This window comes from Mixophyes fleayi, chromosome 6, assembly GCF_038048845.1.
Source record: "Mixophyes fleayi isolate aMixFle1 chromosome 6, aMixFle1.hap1, whole genome shotgun sequence".
In the NCBI taxonomy this organism is placed as follows: domain Eukaryota; kingdom Metazoa; phylum Chordata; class Amphibia; order Anura; family Limnodynastidae; genus Mixophyes; species Mixophyes fleayi.
In genome coordinates, this window is record NC_134407.1 from 217,356,255 (window position 1) to 217,381,728 (window position 25,474).

Below are 25,474 nucleotides of genomic sequence, written 5' to 3' on the forward strand. Positions count from 1 at the left end.
GATCAGCAGAAGTTTAATAGATAGGAACAGGAACACAGCAGGTCAGCAGACTGGGAAGCAGAAGCTATAACCGGCAATGAGGCAACAGACCTCATTGCCTTAAATACAGACACAGACTAATCAGCAGTTGAACACACTCCTGTAGGCTAATTTACTAGTATCCAGCAGGGCCAATCAGGGCTTGCCCCTGACCTGCACAGTTGCAGGCTAATGCCCGTTAATCAGCCTCATAGAATCAGCCCACAGGCTGCCTGCTATGCGCATGTGCCCGGCTACCAGCACCGCCGGGACGCAGCGCTGGTGTACTAGCGTCCGGCCGTTGCCCTGGTGACGGCCAGACAGGAAGAGGAAATGACGTCCCGGTCGTCAAGGTGAAGGCCGGGACGCTGGGGCGCATGAGAAGCGAGTCGCGGCGGCTGTGAGTACCGCCGCGGCTCGGGAACCCCGACACCCAGGTTTTCTTGGAAATTTCCTGAAGAACTCCTTCAGTTGTTTGGGAGCATGGCGTTGTCTCCGAGGAATCCAAGACCGCTCTTCTAACCCACGATTCCTCCACTGCACTAGGAAGTGCACCTGTCCTTGCACTTTTTTAGAATCAAGGATTTTCTAAACAACGTATTTTTGTGGCTTGCTGGAATTTCTCCCAGAGAAGCTTGCAGACTGGGCTTGAGTTGGATAAAGTACTGGCTTCAATAGAGAACAATGAAATGTGTTGGGAATTCTCAATGAGCCCAGAATTTTTAACCTAAATGTGACGGGGTTCACCTGCTTGATGATGGGAAACGGCCCGATGAACTTAGGACACAACTTCTTGCAAGGCTGTCTGAGCCTGATATTTTTTGTAGACAGCCACACTTTCTGGCCCACCTTAAGGGAGCAGGTGGTACGGTGTCGGTCAGAATTTTTTTTTGCAACAAGTGAATGATGAGTGTACTTTCCTCCAGATAACTCTGAGATCCCTGGCAGTGGAGCGGATCTCCTGGATACCAACAGACTGGAGTGAATACAAAGAGTTAGATCTGGGGTGAAAACCATAATTGCAAAAAAAAGGAGAGGTTTTGGTAGATGAGTGACAGGAGTTGTTACAGGCAAATTTCACCCAGGGCAACAAGGAGGACCAGTTGTCATGGAACTCTGATGTGTAGCATTGTAAAAACTTCTCTAAGGACTGGTTAACCCTTTCAGTTTGCCCATTTGACTAAGGGTGGTATGCGGATGATAAACTGATCTTGATTCCAAGGAGGGTACAGAAGGATTTCCAGAACTGCGCTATGAACTGAGAACCCCGATCGGAGACGATGTCAGTAGGGAGTCCATGGAGACGAAAAATGTGTTGAATGAACAAGACGGCCAAATCTCGAGCAGTAGGAAGCCTGGTTAACAGAATGAAATGCTACATTTTTCTGAACCGATCTACCACGACCCAAATGGTATTGTGTCCCGCAGAGGGTGGCAGATCAACTATAAAGTCCATGGACAAATGTGTCCAAGGTTTTGCAGGAGCGGCCAACGGAACCAACTGACCTACCGGCCGAGTCCTGGGAACTTTGTTCCTGGCACAAACTTCACAAGATAGGACGTGACTCTTGACGTCAGCAGACAAAGACGGCCACCATACAGTACGAGAAAGGATTTCCAATGTTTTGAAGACTCCAGGATGTCCAGCAGTCTGACTATTGTGTGCTTCAGTAAGGACTGCCTTCCTTAGATGAACTGGAACAAACAAGCATCCTACCGGAGTATTATCAGGAGCCAATCTCTGGAACCTTTGTAAGGTAAAGCTCAGGTCTTGGGTTAACCCGGCAAGGATCATAGACACAGGAACAATAGGCTCTGGACTAGTAACCGGAGCATGGTGAGCCAGGAAACTTCTGGACAGGGCGTCTGCCCGGACATTTTTAGAACCTGGACGATAGGTGATTATAAAGTTAAAACGGGTGAAGAACAGTGACCAACGAGCCTGTCGATGGTTCAGACATTTGGCCGACTGTATATATTGCAGATTCTTATGATCCGTTATAATGGAGATCTGGTGTGCAGCGTCTTCCAACCAATGTCGCCATTCCTCAAAGGCCCATTTAATTGCTAACAGCTCTCGATTTCCAACGTCATAGTTGTTTTCCGCTGAAGAGAACTGACGGGAAAAATAGGCACATGGATGTAAGCTGTGAGTATGGGGATCTTTTTGTGACAGGATGGCCCTGGCACCGACGTCAGAGACATCGACTTCAAGAATAAATGGTACCTTAGGATCCGGGTGTCTAAGGACCTGAGAAGCCACAAAGGCTTTCTTCAGGGTTTCAAATGCCATTATTGCTTGTGGAGACCAATTAGCTGCATCGCTTCCCTTGCGAGTCAAGGTGACGATAGGGGCCACGATATCAGCAAAGCCATCAATAAATCTCCTGTAATAATTGGCAAATCCCAGGAATTTCTGGACCGCCTTGATGTTATCCGGCTGTACCCAGTCCAGGATTGCTTAGACCTTGGTTGGGTCCATGGAGAAACCTTATGAGATTATATAACCTAAGAAGGATACCTTCTGGACCTCGAACTCGCATTTCTCGAGTTTAGCGTAGAGATGGTGTTCTCAAAATATCTGCAGGACTTGTCTGACATGACCCTGGTGTACTGACAACGATTCTGAATATATGAGGATGTCGTCCAAGTAGACAACAACAAAGTGTCCCAGAAAATCACGTAACACCTCATTAATCAAATCTTGGAATACTGCAGGGGCATTACTAAGGCCAAACGGCATGACCAGATATTCGTAGTGGCCCGAAAGCGTGTTGAATGCCGTCTTCCACTCATCACCAGCTCTAATACATATGAGGTTATAGGCACCACGAAGATCAATTTTTGTGAAGATAGTTGCCCCTCTTAGTTGGTCAAAAAGTACGGAGATGAGAGGAAGGGGGTAGGTGTTCTTAACCGTAATGAGATTCAGCCCTCGGTAGTCGATACAGGGTCTGAGTCCACCGTCCTTCTTGGATACAAAGAAGCACCCTGCTCCTATCGGGGACTTGGATGGCCTGATGAAGCCTTTCTTCAAGTTTCCGTCAATGTATTCCTGCATGGATTTGGTCTCTGGACCAGAGAGAGAGTACAAGCGTCCCTTGGGTAATTTAGAACCCGGAATGAGCTCGATGGCACAGTCGAATTCCCGGTGCGGTGGTAGAGTGTCAGCAGCCTTTTTGGAGAAAACATCCCAGAACTCATGATACTGTGAAGGAAGTTGCTCCGGAATAGGCTGAATCACACGTAGAGGTAGTGTCAAACAAGACTGTGTACAATAAGAGCTCCACTGGACAATTTCTCCTTTTACCCAATCCATAACAGAGTTATGACGGGATAGCCAGGGGTGACCCAGAATCAAAGGAATTGACGGACATCCGATAAGGAAGAAGACTATGGATTCCGAGTGAAGAGCGCCAGTGTTCAATTGTAGTGGCGGGGTCTCCCAGGTAATCTTGCCGCCTGGCAATGGACTACCATCTAAGCCATATACCGTAATGGCGGATTTGAGTTTAATCCGCGGAATCCCAGCAGAGCGGGCAAACTCGATGTCAAGGAAGTTGCCCGTAGCTCCACTGTCAATGAAGGCCGACAGGTTCACCGAACCGGCACTAGACGTGAGTTGTGCAGGGATTAACACAGTATTTTTTGAGGAAACAATTTGCAGACCTAGGTGAACCTTCCCCTCGTTCCCTAGGCATGCATTTTTCCCGGCTTGTTAGGGCAGGAACGGGAGAAATGGCCCTTAGTACCACAATAAAGACATAGGCCTTGTGATCGCCTCCTGTCTTTCTCAGGGGAGAGACAATACGCTCCAAGTTGCATAGGCTACTCGTCATCCGTGACAACAGGAATCAAAGCAGATGGAAGAGAAGACGCTTCCTTCTCAGACTTGAGCTCCTTAATTCTTCTGCCAATTTTAATGGCGAGGTGCATCAGATCCTCCAATGAGGTAGGAGTCGGGTATTGCACCAAAGAGTCTTTAATCTGTTCCGACAGGCCTAGACGGAACTGACTACGTAAGGCGGGGTCATTCCATCCACTATCAGGTGACCATCTACGAAATTCAGCGCAGTATTCTTCTGCCGACCGCCGGCCTTGTTTCAAGGCCCATAGATGAGCTTCAGCGGAGGCCATACGGTCCGGGTCATCATATAGTAGACCTAATGCCTCGAAGAAAGCGTCTATTGACTGCATGGCAGGACTGGTCTGCGGCAAGGAAAAAGCCCAGGACTGGGGGTCACCCTGTAGAAGGGAAATGATAATCCCAACTCTTTGCTGCTCTGTACCGGAGGAGCGGGGTCTCAACCGAAAATAGAGCTTGCAGCTCTCCCTGAAATTCCGGAACAGGGATCTATTTCCGGAGAACCGGTCCGGTAAATTCATTTTGGGTTCACAGGTGGAATCCGGAGTGGATTGCGCTGCCCCCCCTGTTCCCCGGCCCAGCCCGCCCCTGGCCATAACCACTGTTATCACTAAAACTTTCCCTATTGCTAGGAGCCATGGGTGGCTGCTTGTAATTTTAAAGTAATTTATTTATTATTAAATAAACTCATTAGGATTCAGTGTAAGATTTAAGAGTTTAGGACAAGGTTTTGGATCAGGGGTTGGTGTTTGCATTTGGGTTGAGGTCTAGGCTAGGATGAGGTATTTACTGGAAATAAAGGTTAAAGTTTGAAATAAGTTTGCATGGTGTAAACTAACTTTACACAAATTCTTTAAAGCACACCTAGCAATAACCTTAACAGTGTGTACAGTTCTTTTCTATAGACAGCACTGGCTAATACTATTCATTTAACCCAACAAAAAAGCAAAAATATTAACAAATAATTGAGGCACATTCTCATTGCATTCTTCACATTGCTGTAGGAAAACAACAAGGTATAGGGAAGATCTTGTGCACTGGCCACTGGCTGCATTAACAGCCAATTAAGGTTTTGTCCAGTGGCATGGCCATCCAATCAGCAACTGGTTGTCATTATAATAAATGCATTGGATACCTTCTTTTTCCTAAACTCTCCTATAGCACTTGTGATGCTCTCTGTAAGTAAATATTATGGACACCTGCTAAGAGCAAATAGGTGTTCCAGGAGAAGGACCACACTGATGTACTAGTTTGGCATATGGAAAACATTTTTACAGGAAAAAAAGGTTGAAGAGTTTTGTGTTTATGGAACAGTTCCTTAAAGCACACCTAGCTCTAGCCTTGAACAGTTCTTTTCTAAAGATAGCACTCTCTAATAATATTACAAAGTCAGTATTGTCCATACAAGTTATACTCTGCACATCATTACATGTCTACCACAGAGCAGAGAATACAGTGGCGCACGCAGGGGGGTTTCTGGGTCTCCAGAAACCCCTCCCCTCCGCTAACAAAGTGCCCCAGATTATTTAAAAAAAATTCCCTAGAAGACCTGTATGTCGGGGTCCCTCGACCCCTCCTCGAGGGGGGTACTGTTACGAGCCGCGGCGGTGCCCAGCCGCCGCGACTCTCCTACATGCGTCCCGGCCGTCGCTATGACGACCGGGACGTCACTTCCTGTACTCGGGCCGGCTGTTGCCAGGGCAATGGTCGGCCGACGAGCGCTTTGTAGCACGCCGAGCATCACTAATCAGCTGGGCGCGTGCGCTAGCGTTCCTCAAGCCTGGGGGCTGATTCACCCCTTATTAATTAATTGGGTCCTGGTAGCAATCACAGAGCTAAGCTCTGATTGGAGAGTCTCTGTATATAAGGCAGGGAGGGCTTAGCCTCCCTGCCGGTTATAGCTTCCAGTTTCCTATGTTGCTGCTTGCTGCTGTACTCCTGGTGTTACCTTTGGATTGTTGCCTACCGTGTATGACCCCTGCCTGTTTACTGGATTTGCCTGTTTGCCTGGGCCCTTGACCTTCTGGCCTGTACCACCGTTTCTGCTGATTTGCCCGTGACCTCGACCCTTGGCGTGTTTCCTGACTATTCTTCCTAGCAGGTGACCCCTGACCTCGGCCTGTACTTTAGAACTGCTGCCTGCCATTACCCTCTGCTCCTGGGTTCCCCGCAGCTGATACACGCCATACGACCCTCTGTAGTCTGCAGCCAAGTCTGTCCCCACCACTAGGGGCTCCAGCGAACACCTGACTATCAGAGTAGACTCCGGGTGGTGTTATATTGGTTGGAGGGGTTCCTGACCTCGGAGATATTTTCATATAGCTTGGACTGTAGTTATATCACAAAGACAGCTTAGGTGGGAGATCATTGTTCAGAGGGATCCAGAAGGACTGAAGGTTCTGTTACCCAGGTCACTGCCTCAGGATCACTGCATGTAGCTTGGAACTTTACGTGGGGAGAATTAAAACCGCTCTTAGACCATTGGACTATACTTACCCTTTCTGGCCTGACTAAATTCGAAAGGACTGTTCCTGTTTTATCAACTTTCTTCTGTTAATATCACTGCAAGGTTTTTGGGTGTGAGGTGAGCTGGGTTTGAGATATATATATATATATATATATATATATATATATATATTCAAACAACAAGAATACAAAAAATGGCGCTTGTAGCAAAACACCAATAGTCCAAGAAAAGTCTATATTTTTTTCTTAATACACACTCCCCATGTGAAGGTGGCTGCCAATCCTCTTTACCAAGCGGTGTAGCATGGAAACAACCTATAAAAGAGAAATGGAGGAGGCGCACAATAGTGTAGTATATTGATATATTATTGGAATCACACAGGAATCCACAATAGGACCAAAAACACCAGTGTAGAGGAAACCAAAAAAAAAACCAGTGTAGAGGACCCCACAAAAAACTGTAGTATACCCAATATTGAGGGTATAAGTGTACCAGACATATGGTGGCAGCTTATTGTCTTATAGTAACAGGACTTGTGATATTTCCATGTTCTATAAGTGAAACCCACATAAACCAGGACACACTTGTGCAGATGTATGCGTACCAGAAATCAGTATTTTTCAACTTGTCTGTGTAGAGATCTCACAGCTGATCAGGGATAGATCACAAAACTGGATGCACAGCTGACGTCCTCAGAAAACAGGACACACAAGGGACCATAGATGTAGTATCAATTAGTACATTTTAATAATAAAAAAGTAGCAACTTACAAGTTGAACAGCAAACACAGGAAACATCTCCCAATATAATGGGAATCTCAGAAGTAACTTCTCAGCAAATTCTCAACGCGTTTCTTCTATATAAATGTCAGATTTTGGGAAAAGGGCAAAGAGACATAAGATGCCGAGAAAGTCCAGGACATATGTCTTTCATGGCGATAGCCGCTCTCCTTCGGATGTTCATATTTTGTCATAAAGATACTATTGTATCCATCTTCTCTCTTTGACTGTGTGACCCTGAACCCCTAGATATCAGGACTTCTCCCTGGGTTCCTTCCATAACATCCTGGTATCATGTATATTGTAACAAAGTTAGGGGAACAGGTGTCATCTTCTGAGGTCGATGGTAGTGTACAGCAGCAGAGAAGTCACACAAGTCCAGTGTTTTGGTATAAATGGCCTCAGACAGTTTTTTATTAAACAGTAAAAACAAAGAAAACTTCAAAATAAACACCTTGCCTGTCTAGCATGAACTAAATCCACAGGAAGACCCTCTCTCCTCTGAAGGACCTTGTGTCACACACACATACAAAACATAGAGGTAATTGATCACCATTTGCAGAGTCTCTCAGGAGGCATCCAACCTCCTCCCCAGGTCTGAGAGAGACTGATCTGACAACTTTCTTTAAACACTTTTCACAGGTGCAACCATTAACCAGTCTGCTATCAGACTTGCAGAACAGAAGACCAGGACTGGGCCTTGTAAATGGAGCCCACCCATCTCTCTCCATTTAGAACCCCAGGGACTCTTACCAGCTTTCTTTCCTAAAACTGAACACACTTTTAGGGAAGCTCCTTCCCACTCAAAGCAATCTCCCTGGTGTTTAGAAACATACAAGACAGACAGCCTGGGACATGTATACCTGCCATTTCCAACGTTCCCAGTGCTTCAGTCATTATAAATATTTCCTCATTGTTCGTGTCATCTATCATTATTTAGTATATTAATAGTAAATGTTTCTATGAATTATGTTGGTGTAAGTTTTCATTGAAAAACCGCATGGATATTCAGTAACTTACCCCCTAGTGCCTAATAGAGATCCAGAGAAGCTACATGTGCCTTCCTGACAAATCTCTGGCTCCCGATATAATCCTTTCTCATGGTTCTTGACAACAGCTTAAAAGAGATCACTCTCAAAACAGTTACTGAATGATGCAAAGTCCATGATTTATCGTTTCAAAATTTGAAAAACAAGGAACTAGACTATTAAAGTTATTGAGACCATGTACATGAAAGACTAAGTGACAATTACACAGGTTAGTCAGTATACATGACAATATGGAATGCCTGGATGGAATTCCAGGAAACAACACAATATAGGAACCTGCTATTCGACCGCTAAAGGGAACAGTAATATAATAAATCATGTATTGCACATGGGACCCTCCTTTTTACACTTATTTAAATAATTTTAAGAAAAACAAAGTCAATTTGGTTGGTAGTTATATATTTTATTACCGTATTTGTGTACAGAACACACAACTGTACAGCATGTCTATATATGCACTGTACTGTTAATTAACTATACAAAGAATAAAAAACTAGAGATACAAAATAAAATCAAACTAAATTTAGAACATATTGCAATAGCCTCGGTGTAATCTATAGTGCACAAAATTATAAAACATTTACTTTCATAGAAAGAACAAAACTATAGGACTAATGTTCCTCAGTGACGTCACTGGTTCCTGGTGACTTGAGAGTCTGTATTCTCACGGATGGTTACAGCCCACCAATGGCTGCATCCACTGTTTGTTAAGCTACAATTCTTCTAAGAACCAACCGAAATTTAGTATTATTACCATTTTTATAAAGCGACAACATATCACTTGGCATTGTCCATTGAAGGGCTCACGATAAAAGCAAATAACATACAATGATAGGAAGCAGAAGGTAAAGATGACGGACTAATTGGTAGGTGTGTGTGTGTGTGTGGGGGATACTTGATACATAAAGTAAATAAATACAATCACCGTGCTAGTTCTTGTGCTAGTTCCAAGTTAATTGCATAGTGACTGTACTAGTTCCTGGTTGGCGCATACAGTGACTGTACTAGTTCCTGGTTGGCGCATACAGTGACTGTACTAGTTCCTGGTTGGCGCATACAGTGACTGTACTAGTTCCTGGTTGGTGCATACAGTGACTATTTTAATTTAACATGTATTAATGTATATTTTCTGTATTAATTGTGCCTGAAAGCCGTTCCATTTATTAATATAGGTTGAGGCGTGACTTTACCAGCTCTAAGACTATGCAAAAAGTTATTTTCCAGGATGTAGAAGGCCCTGTGTCCATCTGCTAAACCAGGAAGACCCTGCAAGACGAACTCTCCCCCCTTTCAGCCTCATTTAAACATCTTACAATGCAAGACAAGATCTTGTTTTCACATGTAAGGTGCATTAGTAAGACTACATTCAGCTAGAAGTGCCCAGATCTATTTAGCTCCTCCAATAAGAAGGAGCGGAGTTTTGCACCCATGTATACACAACTTAGCCCACTAAGCAACACACAAATGGGTGTGTTTGCACAAATTAGCCACATAGCATCACATAATTGTATTCCCAGCTTTGTAAATAGCCCCAGTAAGATAATAGCATATAACAAAACTAATTATATAATCAAATCACAACTTCAGTTAGAGAGTGTGACCAAACATAATGTGGGAACTGAAACACTACATTATATCTCCCGACATTATATATTACATAGGACCCTATATATCAAGATGACGTCTGCTATCACTGCGGAGACTGATGCGAACATCTAATAGAATAAGGAAACTGAAATAGTTTCATACATGAGCTATCTGTTCCAGTCGTATGTTGATGACACACTACACCTATATCTATGGACGGTAATTATATTAAAACATGTTAATATAATTTGTCACTGGAGCTTTGAAAACCCTCCATAACTCAGTGATGTTAATATATCTTCAAGTAAACACTCTGAAAATGTACTTATGCCTGTTTTCATAATTTACATTTATAGATCTTATCTCATGTGTATCAGCTCATTGAAATTGCTTTTCTGTTATATGAATTTTCTTATGTTAAATAAGACCTGGATTCTGTGCAAAAGCTCTCTGACACTCAGAACAGGGAACTGGTTTTTCGTCTGTGTGAAATCCGATATGTAACCAGATCTGATTTCTGTGTACATTTCCCACATTGAGAACATGGAAATGGTTATTCTCTTGTGTGAATTCTCTGATGTATAACAAGAACTGATTTCCGCGTAAAACATTTCCCACACTCAGAACACAGAAATGGTTTTTCACCTGTGTGAAATCTCTGATGTCTAACAAGACCTGATTTCCGCGTAAAACATTTCTCACACTCAGAACATGGAAATAGCTCATAGCTCATAGGAAATCTATGATGTTCAACAAGATCTGATTTCTGTGTAAAACATTTTCCATACTCAGAACATAGAAATGGCTTATCACTTCTATGACATCTCTGATGTCTAGCAAGAGTTTTTTTCTGAGGAAAACATTTCCCACACTCAGAACACAGAAATGGTTTTTCACTTGTGTGAATTCTCTGATGTTCAATAAGACCTGATTTCCGTGTAAAACATTTCCCACATTCAGAACACGAAAATGGTTTTTCACCTGTGTGAATTCTCTGATGTCCAATAAGACCTGATTTCCGAGTAAAACGTTTCCCACACTCAGAACATGGAAATAGCTCATCGCTTATAGGAAATCTATGATGTTCAACAAGATCGGATTCCTGTGTAAAACATTTCCCATACTCAGAACATAGAAATGGCTTATCACTTCTATGACATCTCTGATGTCTAGCAAGATTTTTTTTCTGAGTATAACATTTCCCACACTCAGAACACGAAAATGGTTTTTCACCTGAGTGAATTCTTTGATGTATAACAAGAACTGATTTATATGCAAAATATTTTCCACACTCAGAACATGAAAAAGGTTTCTTCCCTCCATGAGCTGTATTTTGTGTAATAATATCTGAGTTATCAGTGGAACATTCTTCATGATTACAGGGATCAGTTGATATATCTGCACTGTGAAGCTCTGGATTCATATTTAAGGTAATATGGTTTTCTCCTGGAGAATATAGTGGGATGTTGTTATCATCTATTTTAAAATCTGGAGACAAACTGAGATATCCCTCCAAGGTATTCCTGCTTTTGTGTCCATCTGCTGGAAGTAAAATAAAATGTATAGAAATAGACATATCTTTTACTGTTAGTGAGTTCAACAGGTTTAGATGACTAATCTCAATTATCCCAAAAGGGATTAGGGCGCACACTGGAGGTGACTGGGATAATGCCTAGTATGTGAGAGAAAATAGGGAATGGAGAAACTACTGATAAGTATACTACTTTGCTGCTGCAGACCCTCAATGGGTAGCTCACTCCCACATATGGTATTAGAAAACACAAAACAACAAATGGGGGTCGCGCTGCTGGTAGTCAACGATATAAAAAACAATTTACTCGGAGGTTCTCCTGTCAATTGAGAAGACAATCCACAGTATATAGAATATAACTCTGTATTTAATAAAATTAACAGTAGTCTATGTTCAAAGTGAGCTTAATTAGCAATCACTAATGATCCAAATGACCTGTATGAAAAACATGCATATAAAACTGACAATAAATTAAAAACAAAAACAGAACAAACAAATAACAACCGCGGCTGCAAAAAACTATGGTGTACACATGAAAAATAGTCCAGATATACGTGGAACCTTGATTATGGATCCAAAACATCAAACTTAGCAATGTGCACTGATAATATGGTCTTAGACAGTAACTGCTATGAATATTAGCCCGTTGTTACGACCTCCTCCGTATACGGACAATGTGTATGGCAAAAAAACAAACTCTCAGTCACCTGATATGGTAGTGGGTCCACCAGAGGATCTAATAATCCGATTTACGGACAATATTGCTGTCTCCAGATGCAGCTAACCTCCAGAGTGCCGGCTCCACTAGCGACTTAGATCCCAGAGACAATGCCGTCTTGTTTTCAGCTGGAAATAGCTCGGTACACTCGGGTGGTTTACTTGGAGCCAATTATAGTGAAAGCCCTCTGTATGGACCAGCAGGTAATACTTAGATCCCCAAAAGCACTTGATGAATAATAGGGGATATTTCGCCAGTTAGATATGCCACACGTACGTGATTCAGTGACAAGCACATGCAGATCCGGATATAGAGCACACAGAGACCCCGCTGACGCGTTTTGTGCCCCTATAGAGCACTTTTTCAAAGCTACTAATTGAATAATCTAACACCTTGGATGAGATCTACAGATAATGAATACACCCGTTTATCAGTCCTCTATTTAAGGACATTCCACAAACCCCTTAGTAGCTTTGAAAAAGTGCTCTATAGGTGGAAAACTACCATATCAGGTGACTGAGAGTTTGTTTTTTTGCCATACACATTGTCCATATACAGAGGAGGTCGTAACAACGGGCTAATATTCATAGCAGTTACTGTCTAAGACCATATTATCGATCAGTGCACATTGCTAAGTTTGATGTTTTGGATCCATAATCAAGGTTCCACGTATATCTGGACTATTTTTCATGTGTACACCATCGTTTTTTGCAGCCGCGGTTGTTATTTGTTTGTTCTGTTTTTGTTTTTCATTTATTGTCAGTTTTGGATCATTAGTGATTGCTAATTAAGCTCACTTTGAACATAGACTACTGTTAATTTTATTAAATACAGAGTTATATTCTATATACTGTGGATTGTCTTCTCAATTGACAGGAGAACCTCAGAGTAAATTGTTTTTTATATCGTTGACTACCAGCAGCGCGACCCCCACTTGTTGTTTTGTGTAATCTCAATTATATATAATTTACAATTATAAATATACAATCAGATAATATGCATTCGCTTAAAATAAAATCCAACCGCATTAAGAAGAACACTGCATAGACATCCAGATTACACAGTCACACTTGACAATTCCTCCCAAAATGCAGACCTTGGCGAGTAACATTTCTCAAGCACACACATTGCCCAGCAAGCATCATAGGACAGGAAGACTCATTAACCAGAGACATTGTACAACCACTGCCCTCACACACAGACACCAGAGCCTTGGAAACAGAGGAGACATGGGCTACATTAGGCCAATCAATGCATCTACACTACTCAAAATTATCCAGGGACAAATAAGTAGTAGAACAAAATAGTGATACAGCCTCAATATGTCTATATAGTCAACCTCAGTTAACAGAGCACCGTGGCCAGAGGCAAGTTACTAATTTAAGGTTTTGGTGTAGAGAACCACTGAGAGGAAAGAACAACAGTAGGACAGAGTATTAGCGTAAAGCATTAAACAGCAACACAGAATGATGACTGCATAGAGCACATCAGGACAGAGTAGAAAAATGGAGCAGGATACAGACGGGCAACAGCAAAAAAAGCGTAAAAAACATAATGGCAGAGCAGGATACAGAGACAAATCAGATGATGAGCAATACTACATAGCATTCAAGCACAGAGTATTGAAGGGAGTTATTGTGCAATGACAAGTGTGTGATTATAGTTCTGTATATACAAGAAGGTGGAGTTTGTGTGAAGTGTGTGTTGTGATGGGGTCTGTGTGATCTTAGAGTGGGCAGCGTCATAGGTGGAGTAGAAAGAGGAGGGGGTAGCAGTGTTCTTTAAAGTCTACAGTGACTTTCAGGAGAGCTCCATTGCTTCTAAATCTGCAGTCCCATAATGTACAGTGTTATATATGTAACACACAAAGAGGAGATCTCCATTGATAATATTCATTGCTGAAATCCAAATACTAGGGCTGGCAGGCTTGGTGTAAATCTGCAGTCAAATTGTACGTTGTTATGTAGGTTACACACACAATGAGGAGAGCATCATTGTTCCATTGAAAATTGACATTGCTGAAATACAAATACTAGGGCTGGCAGGCTTGATGTCAATCAGCGTTCGTTGCCAAGTATTAGCTGTAGAATTACCCCAGTTATCCATGAAAAGAGTGGAGCGATCAAATGAACCATAACTGGTTTCATGATCCAAGGGCAATTCCATCTTGCACCACTTTTCTATTCTGCCACAGTTGGCAATGTTTCCTAGATGTGCTATGAACTGCCGTGTGTTTGAGTCATTGCTCTGTCGCTTAGCATCCAGCCAGGTCACTGCAGTATTTTGTCCGAAAGTGTATGAAAATAATATTGTGACCTGTGAGGTGGTTAAAATTGACTGCAAATGACTTGAAATTAGTGTTATTGTGGTTAATAATAATGTAGGAACTAAAAAAAGAGCAAAAGTAGGTGATGTTAGCATATTTTAGCAATTTTTCAAGAAAATACAGATCCAAAACCAAAACACACACGAGGGCAGTTTTGCCAAAACCAAAACACGAAGTTAATCCAGATCCAAAGCCAAAACTAAAACAAGAACATGTGGGGTCAGTGAACAGCTCTAATATAAAATATTCCGGTATTATTATAGAAGGAAGATAATGGGTAATGTTACATATGGTAGTGTAAAGGGAGGATCATGAGTAACGTCATATGTGCTATTACACGCTGAGGATGATGGGTATGGTCACATGGGGTCTTATCCCACAAATCAGTGATTGAATCACAATGGTGAACAGTGGAGGGCTGGTAAATTTTAGCCCGGGGGCAATACTCGATCCGGCAGCCTATTTTAAAGGAAACAAATGCAGATGGCCCAGTGACCCAGCCCAAGGTAGCTCCTTATGGGACTGGCCCAGGGGGGGGGGGCAGATGCCCCCCAGGCCAGCCTGACCCTGATGGTGAATTCCCTTGTACGGATGTACGAGAACTAGAGAGTGTAAGGAGGAGAATGGTCAGATCTTTTGGCTGGTAGCACATAATGAAATGATCCATGGAGGATAGCAGATGGACAGATACAAATTAATGAGATAAAAGGGTCACTAAAATTTACAGGGATGGTTGGACTCTTTGCAGTCTTTCTTGTTTGTCTCCACCCACCACAGAGTCTACAGAGTTGACAATTTTCACCAGGAATCCCCGCAAGGAGATTTGGGCTTCGCTGCTTCACCCAGCAGGTCGCGGTCCTCCTGATGGGTAGCAGGCGAGACTGACAGGGGAAGTTGTTATTAGCCGACAAGGAGTGACCAGAATAGGAACGGAAACAGGATAGCAGGTTACCAGGAATAGCTGAGAAGCATATTGCGCAGGATACCAGGATCTGCTGAGAAGCATCAAGTGCTGGACACCAGGATCTGCTGAATAGGAATGGATACACGATACCAGGATTAGCTGAGAAGCATATAGCGCTGGTTATCAGGATGAAAAGAGAAGGCGTGGATACCGGATACCAGGATTAACTGAGAAGCATGTGATCTGGTTACCAGGAACAAAAGAATAGGCACAGATACAGAATTTCAGTGGATTCAGAGGAGCCAAGTAATCCAGCAGTTTAGCAGGCTACAGGACTTTAAGATCTGGCACCATCTTGCAGAATAAGTGCTTTATATAGTCTGGAGGATGAGGGGCATGAACAACAATCAGCCAATGGCTGAATAGGAGAAAGCATACTACTAGATCCGAATCTAAGATGACGGCTGTCATCAGACGATAGAGGACCTGCCAGCGCCTGGAGGAGACCCGACCAAGGAGGCCCACTTTACGCACCGCACCCCAGCTAATGAGTCGGAGGGTCCGGCGCATGACAGTAACCCACCTCTTAAGGGGGGCACCGAACACCCTACACAGTGTTTGTTATTATATTGAGTATTAGAGGAGTCAACCCAAGATCGTTCTTCAGGACCAAATCAATCAAGTATTGAATCTTCTCCTCAGGAACGTCTGGAACGGAGGATCTGCTTGACTTCATATTTGTTTCCTTGCTAAGTGCTGATTACAGATGAACGAGAAGACACTGTGGAAAAACGATTTATAATGAGTGGCTTCAGTAAAGACATATGGAAGGTATTGGAGATGCGAAGTGAAGATGGTGGCTTCAACTGAAAGCCACTGGGTTAATTATTTGAAGGATTTTGAAGATTCCAATGTACTTGGGTGCAAACATACATACATGGAATTTTTAAACGTATGTTTCTAGTTCAAAGCCAGACTTTGTCTCTTTTTTTAGAGCAGGAATAACACGTCATTTTTTTTGTCAAAAAAAATAAATTTGTAGTGCTTGGAGGATTTCTTGAGAATTTTAATTACGTTAGACTTAAATACCAGAGAAATCCTGATACAAAGAGTAGAAAGAAAGAAAGAAAATTTTGAAACTAGAGTTCTTTCATACACATGAACAATGGAGAAGAGGAGGACTCATGAAAAAGGTTGTTATGTGAAAATTCTGCCCACGGGAGTAGATCCTTCGAATTGTTTTGATCGGAAGAAGTGTAGAGTCTCCAAATCTTGATTTAGTGTCTCAGTTTGAACATTCGTTTGGGGGATGGTAGGCAGAGGGGAAGTTTATGGAAATTAAGACATTTACAGAGTTAATTCAGTAATGAATTGAACTCCACGGTCCGAAACAATCTCTTGAGGACAACCATGAAGATGAAAGATTTCTTTAATAAAGATTTTATCAAGAGTTGAGGCAGTAAAGTAAAGTAAACCAATTAGTTGAATAAAAAGGACCATTTTAGAGAAACAATACACAACTACCCAGATAGTATTACAATTTTTACTGGGAGGCAGATCAGTGATGAAGTCCATGGCAAAGTGTCCATGGAATCATGGCAATGGGCAGTGGAAGAAGAGAACCGAAGGGTGATTGACAAGGGATCTTGTGTTGAGCACAGGTTGTACAGGCAGAAACAAATTCCCTTACACCCAGACAAAGAGTTGGCAACCAATAATCCCTTGAAATGTTTTCCAAAATTTGGGCGGAACAAAGGTCTTGCAGGATGGATTCGTCACTGGAAGATCCAGAGAGATAGAGGTACGGAATTTGGGATCCAAAGTAAGGCGATTTTCTGGCTCCTCAAGATTTTGACTATCTTCACATGCTCGAGAGAGAGCCTCAGCTTTCTTGTTCTTGTCCCTCGGTCTAAAAGGTAATATGAAGAAGATTAAATCGAGAGAAAAACAGAGACCAGCGGGCTGGGTGAGGGTTCACACTATGAACAGATTGAAGATACAGCAGATTTTTATGTGTATATCAGTAAAGATGGTTACGGAAAAGCAGGAACCTTCAAGAATGTATCTCCTTTCAGCCAGGACGAGTTTAGTTACTAGAAGTTGGATATTTCCAATTGAATAATTTATTTTCATTGGATGGAGCTTTCGAGAAAAGAAACTGCAAGGATGTAACTGCCCCCAAAGAAGATCTCTCAGAAAGTACGGTTCCTACCCCAACAGTAGAGTCATCGACTTGCAAGAAAAATGGCATGGTGGTGACAGGTTGTTTGAGAACAATTCCAGTTTGAGGGAATTGAATGCTTCAAATGTGGCTACGGTCCAATTCTTAAAATCCACCCCTTTACGAGTGAGAGAAATGATAGAAGCTGCTACTGTGGAGTATTCCTGAATAAACGATCTGCAGTAATTGGCAAAGTTGAGAAATCGTTGGATAGCTTTGAGGCCCACGGTTGTGGCTATTCCAGAATGGCACAAACCTTTTCTGGGTCCATTTATAGACCAAAACCTGAGGCAATATATCCAAGAAAAGGCATTTGGGTTAGTTCGAAGGAACACTTCTCCAATTTACATTAGCGCTGATGTTTGTGTAGACCTGAGAGGACTTCACAAACTTCAAGGCAGTGAGAGACAAGATACGTAGAAAAAATAAGATGTCATCCAGATTGACGACCACACAGGAGTAGAGTAGATCTAGGAAGATTTCATTAACAAAGCTCTGGAAAACAGGTGGAGCATTACAGATGATGAAGTGCATCAATAAATACTTGCAGTGGACGTCTCCAGTATTAAATACTGTTCTCCACTCATCACCTTTACGGATGCGAATCAAATTGTAGGCACCATGAAGATCAAGTTTAGTGAAGGATTTTGGCTCCTTTGATGTGATTGAACAAGGAGAGGATTTAGATAGTGGTTTTAATGACAACAGAATTGAGGCAACGATAATCCAGAATGGCATTATTATAATGGCAATGACGTAGGATACCGTCCTTTTTCTTTACAAAGAAGAAGCCTGCATCTGCCAGAGAACATGAAAGCTTAATGAATCTCTGCTGCAAGTTTTCTTTGATATACTCAGCCACGACTTGAGTCTCCGGAAGGGTGAGATGTTAAAAAAGTCGCTGTAGAGTTTTCCCAGGAAGATTATCAATGGAATAATCCAAGCTCGACAAGGCGGCAAAGATCTCGGATTTTTGATAGAAAGGGAAGGAGTAACAGCCGGTGGGGTAAGATTTGAAGAAGAGTGACTTTATGTAGACAGCGAGACATACAGGCAGGACCCCACGTATTGTTTGTCTCCTGGGAAGACCACCAATCCAGAGGAGGAGAGTGCACTTGAAGTCAGGGAAGGACCAAGATAACTGGTGGTACGAGGTAAAATGAGAAAGAAACAAGGTAAAACAAGAAAGGATATCTGTTCCCGATGTAAGGCTCCCACTTGAAGAGATAAAGGAGCGGATACAGGATACCAACATTAGCTGAAAAGCATATGACGCTGGTTACCAGGAACTGAACAATAGGCAGAGATACAGGGCAGCCGCTATCAGTAGATGGAGCACCCGTCAACGCCTGGGGCGACCCCAGGGAGGAGGCCCGCTCTGTGCACCAGACGTGACCTGGAGGGTCCAGTGTGTGACAGTTTGTTCTGACAGAGGAGGGTGTAGAACAAGAGACTGTTGTAGTGACTGAACAAGGACAATATGTGACTCTCTTCTGTAATAAGTGTGTATTACTCACCTGTGCTGATATCTGTAGGGATTTCCTCCTCCTTATATTGCTGATCACCCCTCACATACGGCTCTTCTTCTCCCTCTATATATTCCATCTTAATAACAGTCAGATTGGCACCCTAGATAACCCACAACACAATAATAAAAAACACTTTAACAATATCGGATTTCATTAGCGAATATTAAACAGAAGAATATCAGTGTACAACACACATTTGGTGAGACCCTAAATTCCATCTACCTGATAATCCTGTGAGATGCTGTGATTTTCCTCTGTACAATCCTGGGAATGAAGAGGACGGTGACATCTCTCAGGAGTATTTATGTTACTGGATCCATCTGTAGGAGACACACAAAGAGGGAATACACAGCTTTTATATGATGATCATATGATGTGTGTACATTAACCTAAGCACCCTATAGCTTGATAGGGAAACCAGGAATGCTGCATTCACCAAGTATATAAGACGGTATTCACTTAAATGTTCCAACTTTAACACTATTGACATACAACAACAAACAGGCTGAATAAATGAGAAATGTCAACACTAGTAAGATCTTTATATTAGGGGATCAATAACTACTAATTGTGTTTGAATTTAGGATATTCAAAAAAAAATATGGAACAATGTATTTCTAGGGTCCCCACATCTCCAGCAGTGCAGCAGGTAGAGATACATTATGGGCAGAACCATAGGAGTGTGGGACCATCTGGAGGTTGTGGATAGAGAAGACTGGCAAAGTAATGGAGAAAAGAAAGTAATCTGCAAGAGTGGGAACCTGATGGTGGGCAGGGAATAATGTGATGACTGATGTTTAGGTTGTCTCTAATTTTCGACATTCCAATAGGCGAATGAAGTTCGAGGTAATTCTATTAACATAGCAGCCCTTTAACTCAATGCTTTACCCACTAGGTTCTTAGAGCATGGTGCAGGTTTGTACCAACACAAAATAATAAAATGCAGACAGACTGTTTCATCATTGCTTGGAGTCCTCTGTGCAGGATACAATATTCTGGACATCATGTGAAATGCTATAGAGACACCCCAACAACCACGATAAAGATCAAGTGAGATAGCGGCCAGGCCTGTGTGGTATTGTGAATGGACACACTACCTGAGGCTCTCACTTGCCCATACTCAGAGAGCAAGGATCCATTTGATAAGGTTATGAAAGTTCCCACTTGTCTTCGTGGCCCCCAAGAAAGCCCAGTCTACGGTCAAAGGAAATTTCTGTGTGAGCAGAAAGCAATATTGCAGGAAGACCCCTCGAAAAAGCAAGGTAGATTAGACTAAGTGCATTAGAGACGATAACCTGTATTTCTCTAAAGGGAACAAATCCTAATTGATCCAAGGGAATATTGGGTGGTGGTTTCATTATAGCCAACATCAACGATGCAGGTGAAGAGATAAACAAGCTGATAATGACAGCAGAATCAAAGCTGTGGGAACAGTCAATCTCAGTCTTTGTAGTGACCATATGATTTAACAGGGTGTTAAAGATGCCCAATAGGAAGAGTACAAGCCTTCAAGGTCCATAGATTTAGGGGGCCCTCATATACTAATCTGGTTGTATCTGTGCCAGTGTCCAAGTCTTCAGAATGTGAGTGTGTAGTGTGGATGGAAATTATTTATAACTCTACTGCTTTACGAAAAGAGGGGATAACATCTTCAAAAGTCCCATGTGTCCCCTTAACACCATGAAACCTCATGGTGATTCCTTCTAAGTGCACAAATATAAACTTTGTGAGCATTAATACCGTTTATGAAAGATTGATTTTTTTTATTCGGCAAGAAGCGAGCACAAGTAAGTCCAGATATCCTCCTCTGAGACCTATGAATTATCAGTAGACAACACCAAGGTCATTGGTTGGGGAGAATTTGAAGCGGAGGACTGTGTTAGTTTCTCTGGTTCCAGCTATGTCTGCTGGTGAGAAGCCTCCACTTGGAGTTTCAGAAGAATTCACCAATATCCTGTTGAACATGATTGTCTTCTTGGGCAGTATGTTGTTGTTTCTCCATAAAAGCTTTGCTCATGATCTGAATAAATTCTGTTAAATGTGCTGATTTTTACATAGTTATAGTGCTAGTATATAGCTTGCTTTAAATAAAATGAAGAGAATGTAATCATTACAGGGTCCGATCATAGATAATGTCACACGTGGAAGTGCACAGGGAGGATCATGTATGAGACTCATCAGAGAGTGTGGGGAGGAGACTGCTCAGATCTCTGGGCTGGTAGGACAATGATATGATGTGAGTTAGGAGAACAGATGTCTAATAGGGACTGATGACTGCCGACTCATCTGTTTGTACTGACGGAGGAGGGTGTAGAATAAGAGATTATTGTCTGTTTGTACTGACGGAGGAGGGTGTAGAATAAGAGATTATTGTAGTGACTGAACAAGGAGAAAATGTGACTCTCTTCTGTAATAAGTGTGTATTACTCACCTGTGCTGATATCTGTAGGGATTTCCTCCTCCTTACACTGCTGATCACCCCTCACATACGGCTCTTCTTCTCCCTCTATATATTCCATCTTAATATCAGTCAGATTGGCACCCTAGATAACCCACAACACAATAAAAAAAAACACTTTAACAATATCTGATTTCATTAGCGAAGATTAAACAGAAGAATATCAGTGTATAAGACACATTTGGTGAGACCCAAAACTCCATCTACCTGATAATCCTGTGAGATAATGTGATTTTCCTCTGTACAATCCTGGGAATAAAGAGGACGGTGACATCTCTCAGCAGTATTTATGTTACTGGATCCATCTGTAGGAGACACACAAAGAGGGAATACACAGCTTTTATATGATTATCATATGATGTGTGTACATTAACCTAAGCACCCTATAGTTTGATGGGGAAACCAGGAATGCTGCATTCACCAAGTATATAAGACGGTATTCACTTAAATGTTCCAACTTTAACACTATTGACATACAACAACAAACAGGCTGGACCAATGAGAAATGTTAACACCAGTAAGATCTTTATAGAAGGGGATCAATAACTACCAATTGTGTTTGAATTTAGGACATTTAAAAAAAATATGGAACAATGTATTTCTAGGGTCCCCACATCTCCAGCAGTGCAGCAGGTAGAGATACATTATGGGCAGAACCACAGGAGTGTGGGACCATCTGGAGGTTGTGGATAGAGAAGGCTGACAAAGTAATGGAGAAAAGAAAGTAATCTGCAAGAGTGGGAACCTGATGGTGGGCAGGGAATAATGTGATGACTGATGTTTAGGTTATCTCTAATTTTCGACATTCCAATAGGCGAATGAAGTTCGGGGTAATTCTATTAACATAGCAGCCCTTTAACTCAATGCTTTACCTACTAGGTTCTTAGCGCATGGTGCAGGTTTGTACCAACACGGAATAATAAAATGCAGACAGACTGTTTCATCATTGCTTGGAGTCCTCTGTGCAGGATACAATATTCTGGACATCATGTGAAATGCTATAGAGACACCCCAACAACCACGATAAAGATCAAGTGAGATAGCGGCCAGGCCTGTGTGGTATTGTGAATGGACACACTACCTGAGGCTCTCACTTGCCCATACTCAGAGAGCAAGGATCCATTTGATAAGGTTATGAAAGTTCCCACTTGTCTTCGTGGCCCCCAAGAAAGCCCAGTCTACGGTCAAAGTAAATTTCTGTGTGAGCAGAAAGCAATATTGCAGGAAGACCCCTCGAGAAAGCAAGGTAGATTAGACTAAGTGCATTAGAGACGATAACCTGTATTTCTCTAAAGGGAACAAATCCTAACTGATCCAAGGGAATATTGGGTGGTGGTTTCATTATAGCCAACATCAACGATGCAGCTGAAGAGATAAACGAGCTGATAATGACAGCAAAATCAAAGCTGTGGGACCAGTCAATCTCAGTCTTTGTAGTGACCATATGATTTAACAGGGTGTTAAAGATGCCCAATAGGAAGAGTACAAGCCTTCAAGGTCCATAGATTTAGGGGGCCCTCATATACTAATCTGGTTGTATCTATGCCAGTGTCCAAGTCTTCAGAATGTGGGTGTGTAGTGTGGATGGAAAAGAGGATTTATGTACTTACGTTAAATCCGTTTCTCTGATTCCGTCTGGGGGACACTGCTTTACCATGGGTTGTGGAGGGGAGCTGGGAGTTGGCACCTAACTAGTTAACTTTAGTGCTGCTGATAGACCCCTCCCCTCTACAATCCCCCTGCCTCTTCCTGTACAATCCAGTTTGTTTTAAAAAGCCCCAGGAGAAAAAAGGGCAGTCAAACAAGAGCACACAGAAGAAAAACAGAAGGGAGGGATCGCAGTGTCCCCCAGACGGAATCAGAGAAACGGATTTAACGTAAGTACATAAATCCTCTTTTCTCTTTCATCCAGTCTGGGGGACACTGCTTTACCATGGGGACGTTCTAAAGCAGCCCCTAAAGGGTGGGACTACTCTGAAAATCCCGCTCGTAAAGCATTACGAGCGAAATTTGCATCTGCTGATGCAAAGACATTAAATTGATAAAATTTAGTAAACGTATGGACAGAGGACCAAGTGGCTGCCCTGCAAAGCTGGTCCGCAGAAACACCATTCCTTGCTGCCCATGACGCCCCAACCGATCTGGTGGAATGGGCTGTGATTCTCTCCGGCACAGGACGGCTAGCCCTTATATAAGCTTGTCTGATGGTAGACGTAATCCATCTTGCAATGGACTGTTTTGAGGCTGGCCAGCCTCTCTTATTAGCGTCATAAAGGACAAATAGAGAATCTGTACGTCTAATCTGGGAAGTTCTCTTCACATAAATGCGGAGAGCCCTAACCACATCTAACTTTTCCATCGATTGCTGATCCGTATGGGAAGAAGATGAGAAAACCGGAACTACAATTTCCTGGTTGAGATGAAAAGCCGACACGACTTTTGGTACGAAAGAAGGGAGAGTTCTTAACACCGCTCTGTCCTCGTGGAAAACCAAATATGGTTCCCTACAGGACAGAGCTCCTAATTCGGAAACTCTACGAGCCGAAGCGATAGCCAAAAGAAAGAGGACCTTCCAGGTCAACCACTTTAGGTCTGCCTTACTCAAAGGTTCAAAGGGGGGGCCCTTGAGCATCTCTAGGACCATGTTGAGATCCCATGGAGCAGTAGGAGGGACATAGGGAGGTTGGATATGTAAAACTCCCTGGAAAAAAGTCCTAATATCTGGCAATTCGGCTAATTTCTTATGAAAAAATACAGAAAGTGCCGAAACCTGGACCTTTAGAGAACCTAACCTAAGGCCTGTTTCCAGGCCATTTTGAAGGAAGGCTAATAGACGGGAAAGTCGAAAAGAGGACGAGTGGAACGTCCTATTTTCGCACCATCTAATGTAGGCCCTCCAAATCCGGTGATAGATACGAGAAGAGACAGGTTTCCTGGCTCGCATCAGGGTCTGAATTACACTGGGTGAAAAACCTCTAGCCTTCCAGAGGCTGGCTTCAACAGCCATGCCGTTAAATTGAGCTGAGGTACATTCTGGAAATGGAATGGACCTTGCAGAAGCAGGTCGATTCGATATGGAAGGCGGAACCCCGGCCCTTCCGCCATAGATATGATGTCTGCGTACCACACTCGGCGCGGCCAAGAGGGAGCGACTAGAATTACTGGCAGAAGGCCCTGCCGAACTCGTCTGAGTACTCGAGGAAGCATGGGAATTGGGGGAAACAGGTATCCCAACCTGAACTCCCATGACATCGTCAAAACGTCCACTGCCGCCGCTAAGGGATCCCTTGCCCTTGCGCAAAACTTGTGGACCTTCCGGTTGTGTCTGGAGGCCATGAGGTCTATGTCCGGAACACCCCACCTGAGAACCAGAGACTGGAAGACATCCGGGTGTAGAGACCACTCCCCCGGCATCAGCTGGTTTCGACTTAAATAGTCCGCCTCCCAGTTTTCTATTCCTGGAATGAAAACCGCCGATATTGCTGGGACATATTGCTCTGCCCAAACAAATATTTGGGCTGCAATCTCCATAGCCGCTGCACTCCTGGTTCCTCCTTGTCTGTTGACATATGCCACGGCCGTGGCATTGTCGGACTGAATTCTGACCGGTTGGCCCTGAAGAAAAGACTGGGCTCCCCGGAGAGCCAAGAGAATGGCCTTCAATTTCAAAACATTTATCGGTAGAGTTGATTCCTGAGGCGACCAAATTCCCTGGAGTCGGAGGTGAAGGATTACCGCCCCCCAACCCTTCAGGCTGGCGTCTGTCGTGGCTATGATCCATGACCATTGTGCGAAGGATTTTCCCACGCTCATGTTGTGCAGACACATCCACCACTGAAGAGATTCTGTCGCTTTCTGAGATAGAGAGATCCTTTGACTTTTCAGGTGTAGGTGTGACCCTGACCACTTCGATAGCAGATCCCATTGGAAACATCGAGAATGGGCTCGCCCGAAGGGAATGGTCTCGAAAGAGGCCACCATCTTTCCGAGTAGCCTCATGCACAAGTGCATTGAGGGTCTGG

General features: G+C 43.0%; 1 protein-coding gene across 1 annotated transcript in view; it reads right to left on the minus strand.

The window, feature by feature from the left end:
* LOC142095488 (uncharacterized) overlaps positions 1-25,474 on the minus strand; it is a 307,911-nt gene that overhangs the window by 68,703 nt on the left and 213,734 nt on the right. The window contains exons 9-10 of the mRNA XM_075178433.1: positions 19,217-19,314; positions 18,983-19,094 (exon numbers count right to left, since the gene is read on the minus strand). Of these exons, the coding sequence (XP_075034534.1) occupies positions 18,983-19,094; positions 19,217-19,314 (210 nt within the window). The remainder of the gene's footprint in view (positions 1-18,982; positions 19,095-19,216; positions 19,315-25,474) is intronic.